Genomic DNA, 13,181 nt, shown 5'->3' with positions numbered 1-13,181 from the left:
AAGAAGATTGGACAAGCTGGACAAGGTTCAAAACCCTGCAGCTAGGATCAAAAAGGTAAAGGTAAGGAAGGATAAGACCATTTACCCCTTGAGGGGAAGTGGACTACCTAGAGGTAGGTGAGTACTTGGCATGCTTAGGATCATGGTTCCTTATCCTAAAGCATGTCGGGTTCTATGCACTGCATCTTGCTTTTATTGTCATATGTTTCTGCTCATACTTTGCGTCTTTGGTTGGAACTCCTTTTATTCTCATACTTCACTTGGTACTTTAAAAGAAGTTTTCGCAGGTTTTCATGAGGATGATAGAAAAAGCACGTCAGAAGGCTGTTTTTTTGGTAATATCAAACCTCTTTGTGAGGACATGTTTGTTTTTCTTTATATGCTAAGATTTAGGCTTTGAACAATTAAATTTTCTTACAAATTGACGCGACAATTTATATTATTAATTCTTTTTTTTTTTTCTATATCAAGGCATGCAACATGATACCTTGAGCCCATAGCGTTGTGTGCGGGCCAATGTGGCCCCCTTTATGACGAAGTCAACAGGTCCTTCACCTCTTGAGTATTGAAAGCAACTTCTTTGACTTCAAGTTGAATGACCTGAATGGAATATATCTCTATTTTATCACAAAATCAAAAAGGGACGATAATGGTTTAAGATTCGAAGCTTTATGACCAGAATGATAGAGGATGGAAGATCTATTTTAAGAAGATGCCTCCGAAGAATATTATTAGAGGTAAACGATAGAGACAAAATCTGAATTGGGTTTGTTTGGCAAATCAATTTTTGTTTTTTAGAACTGTTTTCGAGAAAAAGAAAAAATATAAAACAATATTTTGGTTTTTGTTTTTTGTTTTTTTGCTAAAAAAAACCGGTCTAATTTCATTTGGACAATTTTTCTGAAAACAATTTATCTTCTCACAAACATTGATTTATTAGAAAATTTGCAACAAACTTAGCCATTTCACCACAATACTAAAAAATATATTATATATGTGTATATGCATAAGTACTATATAGTATATAATAATATGTATGATATTTCTCTCGATGGAAGAAGATAAAAAAAATGAAAACACCAAAAGCTGTTTTTGGAAACATGCATAACTTGTTTTCATATTTTTGTTTTTTGGTGCTTTTGTTTTCACTTGTTTTGGTTTTTAAAACAGTTTGCCAAACGCACATCAACGGTATAGAAATATGTTTTGCTATTTTGAAAACAGAAAAATTGTTTCCAAAATAGCTACCAAAAAAAAAATTAATTAATATTCTAAACGTCCTCCTCGGAGATAGAGATAGAGATGGGGATGTACACTTAATTTTGTAATCTCATGTGGGATTAAAGCTTATGAGAAAATCTATTATTCATTGTTGAAGAACTAGGAGCCCAAATTCATGCATATAATTGTTTCTTTATAAAAAATTCACCATAAAGACTCTATAAATATTACCATAATTTGCATGGGTACGACGCAAACATTCACTGAAACTCATAAGAATCCAAGGTGGCCTCCATTATATTTTCCATTAGCAAAGCAACCTTCTCTCAAGTTTTTGCAGATCCTCTAACAGAAAGATCTGCCAGAACATACGAGAAGTCCAGCACTCTCTAAGCGTGAGAGTTCCAAAGAGGCATGGGTTATGCTAGAGGTAACTGATCGATCAAGGCATTAAGGGTGTGAAAGCCTCCAAACTTGATATGTTATCTAAGTCTGAGGAGATTAAAATGAAAGATGATGAGGCATTAAATGAGTTCTATGCTCATTTGAATGATATTGTCATTCGCGTTTTAATCTTGGGAGCAGATTGTTGACAATAAGATTGTAAAGAAAATCTTGAGATCTTCACTTGAGAAGTTTAGACCCAAAGTGACTGTTATAGAGGAAGGCAAGGATCTTGATGCTTTGAAGGGTGAATTTGTTAGGTCTCTTCAAACTTATGAGTTGTCTTTGCCTCAGCCAAAGAATAAAAAATTGACTTTGAGGTCCTCAAGAAAGAAGGTAGTAGAATCCTCTGATAAGGAATCTATAGAATTTGAGGAATATTTTGGGTTCGTTGTGATGTGCGATTTTTTATTTATTATATTTTACTATTTTGTACTATATTTAAAATTATGAATACTGAAAAAAACTTGTTTTTTGAAATTATGTTTGGATGGTTTAGAGAACCTGAGACAAAATTAGAAAAAGTTGAATAAAACCTTAATAGAATTTGAATTTCAAAAAATAACCCAAACATGTTTCTAAAAAATAAGAAAATATAATAATAATAATAATAATAATAATAATAATAATAATAATAATAAAAAGTGTTATCCATACATGCTCTTAGCCATGTTGGCTAAGAAGTTTCTGAAATTCTTCAAAAGTACTAAGAAGACTAGCAAGACCCCCTATTTGGATCTTTCAAAAGGTGATTCCCAAGGAGTCACACAATGGAAGAAAGAGAGGCCAAAGAAATCGTTTGAGGTTATATATATATATATATATATATATATATATATATATATATATATATATACACTCCATATAATGTTAAGAAATTTTCGATCTTTTGATGAGTTGTATTGTTTGAGGTTATATTATTTACTAAATATAATGTAAAATGTTAGACTATTGTTTTCTTAATTTCCCTGGAAACATACATTTTACCTTTCGAATTAAGTTGCACCACTTTTATTTCTTCTTCTTTTTTTTGCCTTCAATGTTTAAAAATTAGCAATGTACTACAATGACGACCAAGGTAACTAATCAAATAGCAGCGTCTTTGATTCTGTAAGGAGAAGCGTCTTCGTCTTCTACCCAAAAAGATAAAAACAAGCCCGCAGGCTAAAAGAAATATAAAACTCCGCAGAGTATTTGAGAGAGAATTCTCTGATTTGATAATAAATCAATTGATTAAATTTTACATAATAAGCAAGCCTATTTATAGAAGAGGAATACTTGTAGAGAAAGTAAACTATTCCTAGCAGTAAAAGTAATTCTAATCCTAGTAAGGAAAATAAATAAATAAAGTAAATCCAGTCCTAGTTAGTAAATAAAATAGTCTTAATTGTAAATAAGAGAGTAAAATAAAATAAAATCCTGGCTTGACGATCAAGTATTTTCTTTTGTAATTCTATTGTCTGAGAGTAGGTAAACTTCTAATCAAACGGTGCTTCTCCAATATTATTTTTGACATTTTTTCTATTTTTCGTTTTCTCTGAAAATATTAGTAAATTATGTCCTACATCAGACACCCTCACTTGAAAAAAACTCGTTCTCGAGTTTTCTTTGCGAAATGCCACGCGAGGCTCTTCCGGAGAAAAATACTTGGAGAAATCTACGTAAATAGCACTAAGACACGACTTTTCCTTTTCATCTCCTTCCATAAAAATTTCTCCAAATTTTTTTTTTTTTTGACGTCATCTTCAACTTTATTGTTTTCTTCAAATGAATCACCATTGATATTTAATCTGTGGTGATCATGATGAGCTGTGCTTGTAGTGGATATTCTTCCACTGGTACAATTGTTGTAACTAATTGTTGTGGCTGCACATATATAGGTTTTCTATTTGGAGATTCATAAAACCTACTTTGATATCAACTGAAGTAGCAGAAGACTAAGATACGTAACTAATTAAAGAGCAGCATCTTTGATTTTGCAAGAAGAAACATCTTCGTCTTCTACTCAAAAAGATAAAAATAAGTTCATAGGCTAAAAGAAATATAAAACTTCGTAGATTATTTTAGAGAGAATTATTTGATTTAATAATAATTTAATTGATTGAGTTTTACGTAATAATTAAGTAAAGGAAATAAATCCTTAATTGTAAATAAGAGCGTAAAATAAAATGAAATTGTGGTTTGACTGTTGTTATCTGTATTGCAATTAATTCTAAAATCGGCATAATAAAGATTCATGCGGTAAGACATGGCCACGAACAAAACTGATAAAGAAATACGCATGAGAGTCATATGTATGATAAAGAAATTGTTGGCTTCATCATTCAGCCAAAAGAAAAAACAAGTAGTACGACAAAAACATAAAGTAACATCTAGCCTTGAGTAGTTTAGCGAGTTTGAAGAACTTGTTGTACGTTTTGTCCATCGTTTAATTTAGACGAAAGACTTGGAAAACTAGAAACTGAAAATCAAACTCGATCCAGAGTCCAGACCATTAAAGATATCTGCCCCGGTAAGAAAGAAGTGAAAACATGCACTCATAGAGCCTTGAAAATTTTGGAGCAATTGTACATCGTGCAAGCAGCCTGCAGAATAGACATCAATATCAGAATGTTCGCTGCTAGAAACGTAAGACATGGCCATGAACCAAAGACGTACTTCTTCATGGCCACGTTCATCCTGACCTTCCAACTCCCCGAATAATAAGTATTTGCACCTTCGATGGCCTTGTCTAGAATGGGAACTTTCGTTACCCTCACAGACTTCGTCATGCCATTACAGAGCGTTGCCACTTCTTCATCGCTTTTGAGGCGGTTCAAGATGATCCCCGCCTCTCGAAGAATCCTCACATCCTCCTCACTATCAATTATTCCAGTCATCAATTCCGTGAAACGAGTAAAAGCCATCACCTCCGGTGCAATACATGCTTCATAGGCCACCAGGTTCCTTAGCACAACTTCCGAGTTATCATCCAAATGAATTACGGGAAGGTAAAATTTACCGCAACGCTTGTCGAAATTTATGGATTCCAATCCACCCTTTGTTGGACGAAATTTGACACCAACTTTATGAAGCTGTGACACGCTTGGGATTGCAATCTCTTCGACCAAAGGACTTAATTTGTCTTTAGTCTTCTGAGATGCGCAGTCCACCTCTTCCGCCACATTCTCAGCGGACGATATGAGACTGTTTATATCAACCTTGTGTCCAGGACGCAAAACACACGAGAGGATTGTAAATGGTAGTTTAATCAGAAGCTTGATTGCTTTTGATTTGCAAATTTTACTGAGAAGGCGGAGCGGGGCCAAGTTAATACAAATTAGTACTGTGAAGAATGACTTCAAGGCTTTTCTAAACCAGCCAATCTCTTCTTCCTCTTTCGGCTTCTGCTGCTCACAATCAGGTGCAAGTTGCAGTTTTGGCGCAACCATGTCGTAGAGAAGTTCTAGCAAATGAGCTCTCCCGAAACATTCTTCTCTAAAATGTTGGTAATTACTATGCTTGATGGGTGATAAGTCTTTGCAAAAACCCATTAGCATTGTGGCTAATACTTGGTCATGATCTTCATGCTGTTGATCATTAAAACTATGGACTTCTCTGAGCAAAAAGAGAGGGATTTGGTTTTCTAGCATGATAATATCCCTGAGGATTGCATGGTGTGCCGTTTTCCTCCGTGTGTAGTCGATCAGATATGCCATCTTAGAAGAAATTCGCATAAGCGAGCCTTCCGTTTTGGCGGAGTAGGTTTGGAGATACTCCAACAAGAAGGAAGCATCGATGGCAAATATCCATGCGAGTGTTTCCCGGTCGAACTCCAAGAAGCGGTGGTAGAAAGCGCGGAGAGTGCTATCACTTTCCGCAATATGGTTGACCAAGTGGCAAAATCTGGTGAGTTGGAGGTTCTTTTGCACTCTCTTAGCAGAAGTGAGCTTGTAGTGCTCCATCTCGAAGAGTTCAAGCCGCTTGCGATGGTATGGGCCAAGGGCTATTAGCTGTGGAATGTATGCTTCTGGTTTGAAAGAGATTAGGGTTTTGGGTACGCTGAAGATTCTAACAGGAACCCCTTCAGCGTTGTCTTCTAGGTCTTCTTCTAGGGCTCGACTTATCTGTATGACCCATTCTTGGTCATAACTAGGTTTTGGTGTTTCCATGGCTTTTAACTCAGCAGACATGGTCTCTTTGGAGAGAGAGAGAGAGAGAGAGAGAGAGGGAGCTAGGCGAGAAAGAATGTGTAGTGCTTCTGTACTGACTGCTGTGCTGAGCACACCCTTTTATAATGGCATGGTTTTATTTTTTTTATTTTTTTTATTTTTCTCCTGAGCATGCAATTATACAAGGAAAGGTATTGGATTCTTCCCACTCCCAAATGGGTTCGACTTAAAGAATACCAACAATTTGAAGCTAACCCGTTTTCGTTTTTCCCTTTCCTTGAATATTCCGACGTTCTGCCAAACAACGTAACCGGCCATCAGGCATGAACATGAATGTTTAGTGCTCCGATTGAAATAATTAACTAAGAGAGATAATAATCTAGCTGTAAAAATGACTTTTTTTTTCAATAAATTCAGGCTATTCGGCTAGGGGAAGAAAGGGATATTACTTATATTTCTCATATAATTTTTCTATTTTTTGTCATAAGCAAAAACTTCGGATAATTGTGTTTGAAAAATGTTTTTGAAAGAAAGAAAAAAATACTTGAAAAGTATTTGAAAGTAATATTGAAAACAGTTTTTTAAAACATAAGGAAATAAAACAAAAAAGAAATATTACTTACACTACAAAAAAGGGGGAGGCTTAATTTTGCTTGAATGGTATCGTTTATGGCTCAAAAAATGACACTATTTAATTAGCGTTTTTTGAATAGTGTCTTTTGCTTAACAGTGCTAAACATATATAGTCAAGATTAATCCAAGATATATAGCACCATTTGAGCTCAAACAACAGTAACAGTGTAATATCATTTGAATACTAAAAACGACGCTAACTTAGTGTCGTTTTATTGTTCAAATTAATTAATGACTTTCGAAGTTTTTATTTTTATCTTTTAGCTTCTTGACTTTGTTCCTATTATTAAATCAATCATTCATATTATTAACCCCAACCAAGACTTGAATTTTTTGTTTTTATTTTTAACACGGACTTATCGAATGGTTGGTTGGAAACTGCAACTACAATATGAGATAATTATGAGGGGGAAAAAAAATTAGCATTACTGTTTTCAAAAATGCACAACTATAAAAGTTAAACCGCACACGTTTTCGCGAAGCAAATTTGATACGCGTCAGTTGCCAAGATTGCCCAAAAACACGGTTTTGAAAAGTGTAAATAAACATGCTCAAGATAGACCTTTCCGTGTGAGAAGTGATCGAGCTTTGATTGATGGTCCATGGAGTGGCTTTCTTCCTCCGTAATTTCTTGCTTGGTGGTCCACATGAAGAATTCAAGATTTTTGTCAGCTTCTTGTTGAGGAATGAATGGATCGAATTAGTTTATCATTGTTTTGTAGGTTTTCGATGGTAAGAAGGATAGCGTACGTCTTTGAATGGATTAATGGTATATATTCATCTCAAAGAGAAGGTGACCGTGATATATAGTTTGTTACTATATAATTAATGATAGGCAATATTTCAGTATCATGATCAGTACTTCATATACATATGTGTGTGTGGGTGCATGTTTCGAGTGTGTAAAACAATATCTTCAATTGGACCAATAATATTAGGGCAATAAAATTATCAGTCTCTAAAAGTTTAGACATAATAATATTCTAATTTTTTTTCAATATTTGGAGTAGATCATTGAGAGATACGCTCACTTTATTCTTGCCAAACACTTTTGCTTTCTCTGCTGAACCACCAATGGGCCGGTCACTTTAATTAAGCTTTCTTTGTTTCTTACCTTGCATGCATTGTCGTTCAAAAGCTTGGTGTGTGTGCAATTAACTAACATCTTCAATGATCTTAACAAGTCTTATTACAACTGAAAATGCACCCCAAACTGTTTTTTTTTCTTTTTTTCTTTTTTTTCCAGTAAACTGGATGCACTCCCATCAACAAGGATACAACAAAACACCTGAAAGCAACTCAGCTAAGACAAAACAACATGAAAACTCAAATTAACCCAAACATGAATTCCCCACTCCTCAATTTATCTTGTTAAAGTTTTGTATATCAAATTAATATATATATATATATATATATATATATATATATATATATATATATATATATATATATATATATATATATATATATATGCTTCTTTTTTTTCTTAAAACGAAAGACACTGACAGTTTTAAAATGCCATCTGTTGATGATATTTTTGAACCGGTGACATGGCATGATCAGAGACGTCCTTTCTTCCTCATGCTGGCCTGCAAAACAGGAAAGACCCGCTGGGGGTTGGCCGGCGGAGCCTCCTCCGACGATCAAGTCAGTCCAGTATTTATGTGAAGAGGGGAGACAGAGAGATCTCAGAGAATAATGAAAAATTCCCCTTTAATAATTTTTATACTCCCTTTTTATACCCCTATGTGCTATATGTCTCTTTTACCCCTGTCAAGCGCTCCATGTAGACGTTTTATATCTTCTCTGACTTGATTTGACTGGCCTAATAAATACTAAAGGCTGCTCATGATCGAGGCTCAAGATCTAAAGACCAAACCGAAGTCCGAAATCCGGGATTCCATTATAAAGGCAAATCTGGCCCCACATTGATAGGGGACAAATATTCCCTAACACCATCAATCTCTTTCTCTCATTTAATGCATCTTTGGCTGTATCAAGAGAAAGGAAAAAGAAAGGGGTGGAAGAAAAAAAGAAGAGGGAACGTGCATATATAGTTTCTTCACCCGTGTTGAACGTGATAATTGCGTAAGGACTTTTGTTTGTTAAAATGTTTTGAAGAGCGTTTTTTATTTTCGGTTTGAAATTTTGATGTATAATAAAGATGAAAGTAATTAAATTTTGTACGTAAGTACGTTCAAAAATGTTTTGTGTCTGAATTATTTGTTGATAATTTTTATTTTTTTAAAAAAATAATTTTAACATACCGAGGCATCTTGTACGTTGCTCCCTCGATCGATCGAGCATCAAAGGATTCATGAAGAATGATGTTGGTCTTGGATGAAGATGAACATAAAGGTCGCGATCGAGACATGTCGTAGACTGGACCACAATTCATTATTGTCATACTCCGTGTGTTTCTCTGTTTTTCGATAGAGACGTTACAATAAATTAAATCCCAAAAAAGATTAATTTGATTCCTTTGGTTAGTTACGTACCCGTAACGTGATTGAGCAAAAAAACAATTTATACCATTCATTTGAAAAGATGGGCTCTTCCTTTGATAATGCCTTTTAGGATAGATTTGTGCTTGTTATAAGCAATTCACGAGGTTGCTACAGTAACTGGGTCCGTGCCACGTTGCTGAATTGCCATGTGGAAATGAAGGCCACATTAGGAAATTTTTTAGCGACGTGAACCTTGTTCCACGTCTGCATTTCCGGACGTGGTTAAGTGGACACGTCCCCACATGGAGACATGTTATATTTTCTACAGCGTCGTAGGGTGACGTTCTACATTGAACACATTGGCATATATATATATATATATATATATATATATATATATATATATATATATATATATATATATATAATTATTTAGATAATATGTAAAACATATTAAAAATATAAAAAATGCTAGACTTCTCAATTTTTTTTCCAAATGATGTGTTACAATCCCATGAGATTGTAATCACACATTTCCCAAATTGATAGATCACATGAGATTGTGACACAATATATACATAATGTGACACATGTTTACATTTGTGTATTATACATATAAAATATAAAACTTAAAAAATAAATACAACTTTTAATTAATACTATATACATTTATATGTATATTCTATATATTGAAGTATTGAACCCTAACCCTAGTTTAGTCTTATATATAGTATACGTAGGGTTAGAGTTTACATTTGAGCAATATACATATAATGTATACACTTAAAAAATTGAATACACCTTTTAATTAACACTATATACATAATGTATGTATACTATTTATTGAACCCTAACTCTAGTTTAGTTCTATATATATTATATATACATAGGGTTAGGGTTTACATTTGTGTACTACACATATAAAATATATACTTTAAAAAATAATACAACTTTCAATGTATTACTATGTACATAATATTTAGGGTTAAATATATTTTAGCCCCCCAAACCACCGCCCTTTCTCCGAATGACCCCCCAAACTATCAATGCTTAGATTCTGGCCCCCCAAACTACCACTTTTGAATTTTTTTTGGCCCCATCCGTCTATTTATGCCGTCAATTCTAACAGAAATTAGCCAAAAACTCGAAAATACCCCTCCCTTAACTGTGAAAATTTCAAAGTGTAGGAGGCGCTAAAAAATCAGAAAGTGGTAGTTTGGAAGGCCAGAATCTAAGTATTGTTAGTTTGGGAGGCCATCCGGAGAAAGGGTGGTAGTCTGGGGGCTAAAATATATTTATCCCTAATATTTATATACTCTAATACTATATTTGTTATATATATAACACACGTAGGGTTAAGGTTTACATTTGAGCAATATACTCAAAATGTATATACTTTAAAAAATAAATACATCTTCCAATTAACACTATATACATAATGTATATATACTATTTATTGAATTCTAACCCTGAATTTGTGCTATATATAGTATACGTGGGGTTAGGCCGGGTTTACATTTGAGCAATATATTCAAAATGTATATACTCTAAAAAATAAATACACCTTTTAATTAACACTATATACATAATGTATGTATACTATTTATTGAACCCTAACCCTAATTTAGTGCTATATATAGTATATATACGTAGGGTTAGAGTTTACATTTGTGTACGTACTACACATAAATATATACTTTAAAAAATAAAACAACTTTCAATGTATTACTATATGCATAATATTTATATATCCTAATACTAGATTTGTGCTATATATAGTATATGTAAGATTATGGTTTACATTTGTGCAATATAATCAAAATGTATATACTCTAAAAAATAAATACACTTTTTAATAACACTATATACATAATGTATATATACTATTTATTGAACCCTAACCCTAGTTTAGTGTTATATATAATATATATACGTGGGGTTAGGGTTTACATATAGCTTATTACTTATAATGTATATACTTTAAAAAATAAATGCAACTTTTACTTAATACTATATACATTTTTTGGGTATATTCTATTTAATTATTGAACCCTAACCCTAGTTTAATGCTATATATAGTTTATATACGTAAGGTTATGATTTACATTTGTGTACTACACATATAAAATATATACTTTAAAAAATAAAACAACTTTTAATTAATACTATATACATATTTGGGTATAGTCTATTTATTGAACCTAACCCTAGCCAGTTTAGCGCAATATATAGTATACGTAGGGTTAGGGTTTACATTTGTATACTATACTGCACTTATAAAATATATAGTTTAAAAAATAATACAACTTTTAATTTCTACTATATACTTTTTTGGGTATATTCTATTTATTGATCTCAAACCCTAGTTTAGTGCTGTATAAAGTATATATACGTAGGGTTATGGTTAATATTTTTGTACTACACATATATAAAATATATACTTTATAAAATAATACAACTTTTAATTAATAATATATACTTTTTTGAGAATATTATATTTATTGAACCATAACCCTAGTTTAGTACTATATATAGTATATATATGTAGGGTTAGGTAGGGGCGTAGCTAGGTGAAGGCTTGAGGGGTCCATGCGCCCCCCCCCCCCCCCCCCCCCCCAAGCCCCAAGCTTTTCCAAAAAAAAAATCTAAAAAAATCTATAAAAAAAAATGCTAAAAAAAAAAAATTAAGTTTTACCCCTAATTTTTTTTTATTTTTTTAGTTTTGCCCCACTCAATTTTTTTTTCAATTTGGCCCCCCAAAGTCTAAAAGCTGACTCCGTCCGTGGTTAGGTTTGCATTTGTGTACTACACATATATAAAATATATAGTTTAAAAAAATATGACAACTTTTAATTAATACTATAAACATAATGTATATATACTATTTATATACCCTAACCCTAAATTGAGTGCTATATATAGTATACGTAGGATTATGGTTTATATTTGTGTAATATACATATAATATTCATAGTATATTATAATCAAGGTTGTATTTTATATAATATTAATTACTGACGTGGCTAATGAACACGTGGCAGTATAGCAACGTGTCTTCTTGCCGTGTAGCTGAATGGCGACGTCCATGCTTTATGCGCGTCGCAATTTTCGCCACGTGGCAGTGTGCCAGGTGGCTATTTCATGATATGGCAGGATGCCACGTCTAGAAAATTGGCAAAAGTCTGCCGCACGCTGGACATCTCTGCGCCACCTAGGGAAAAAAATTTAAAATTTAATTAAAAAAAATATTCTTAAGAGACTTCTCGAAGAAGCCTCATCTCTCTCTCTCTCTCTCTCTCTCTCTCTCTCACACACACACACACACACACAGCCATCGTCAACCAACCCACCACCGCAGGTCCGACGTTCCCTCCTACAAAAAATCTCACCAATCGTCCCTCTCTCTCAACCTCTCACTCTCACTCATATTCTCTTTCTCTCTCTCTCTCTCTCTCTAACCCCAAAGTGCCCACCGTCCGGCAACCCCCTACGCCGAGACCTCCAGTACGGCGCCACCACCGATAATACACCACCTCTCACTCTCTCACTCTCTCTCAGTTCCATCTCTCTCTCGGTCGTTGGAGCTTGCATGTATAAGTGTAAGAACTGTTCTTTCCTCCTATTATAGGTACACCGGCTGATTGAAGCTTAAGAACAAGGCAAACTGTTCTCCACAGGTAGACTCTCTATTCCCTTAAATTTATTTGTTTTTTTGTAAATTTTTTTTTTGTTCTGCACGCGTGTGTGTGTGTGTTCTTCAATTTTTTTTTTTTTTTTCTGGTTCAATGTTCTTGATAAATTTGGGTGTTGATGTTTAAATTTGTACTGTTTTTTGTAATTTTTTCTTATTTTTCTTTGTTCTATACGTGTATATATGTCTTCTTGATTTATTTATTTATTTATTATTATTTTTTTTTGTTTCAATGTTGTTGATTATTTAGTATATATGTTGAGAGGAGATTAGAAAAATGTTGTGTGTATATATATATATATATATTGGTGTCTATTTATGGGTGGACAATTCGGATTGTAGTTTTTCTTTTTCTTTTTTCTGCTTTTTTTTTTTTTTTTTTTTTGTGTGTTTATGTTTCTGTTATGGTTTTTTTTTTTTTTTTTTAATTATTCATGGGAGAATATTAAAGATATTTTGTAAGGAGACATGTTTGTAGATGAATTTTGGTGTTTTTGAGGAAAAAAAAAAAATTAATTTTCCAACATTGTTAATCAACAATTTAAAATTAAACAAGATCGACGACCAATAAAAAAAATTTAACAATTGGTGAGC

The 13,181-nt window shown here is 33.1% G+C and overlaps 1 protein-coding gene across 1 annotated transcript; it reads right to left on the bottom strand.

The window, feature by feature from the left end:
* Positions 1 to 4,202: 4,202 nt before the first annotated feature.
* LOC133870610 (putative UPF0481 protein At3g02645) lies at positions 4,203 to 5,837 on the bottom strand. The gene has a single exon (XM_062307772.1). The coding sequence runs from the start codon at positions 5,835 to 5,837 to the stop codon at positions 4,203 to 4,205; it is 1,635 nt and encodes a 544-aa protein (XP_062163756.1).
* Positions 5,838 to 13,181: the final 7,344 nt, after the last annotated feature.

This window comes from Alnus glutinosa, chromosome 6 (genome assembly GCF_958979055.1).
Source record: "Alnus glutinosa chromosome 6, dhAlnGlut1.1, whole genome shotgun sequence".
In the NCBI taxonomy this organism is placed as follows: domain Eukaryota; kingdom Viridiplantae; phylum Streptophyta; class Magnoliopsida; order Fagales; family Betulaceae; genus Alnus; species Alnus glutinosa.
This window is presented reverse-complemented; position numbering and strand designations above follow the sequence as displayed.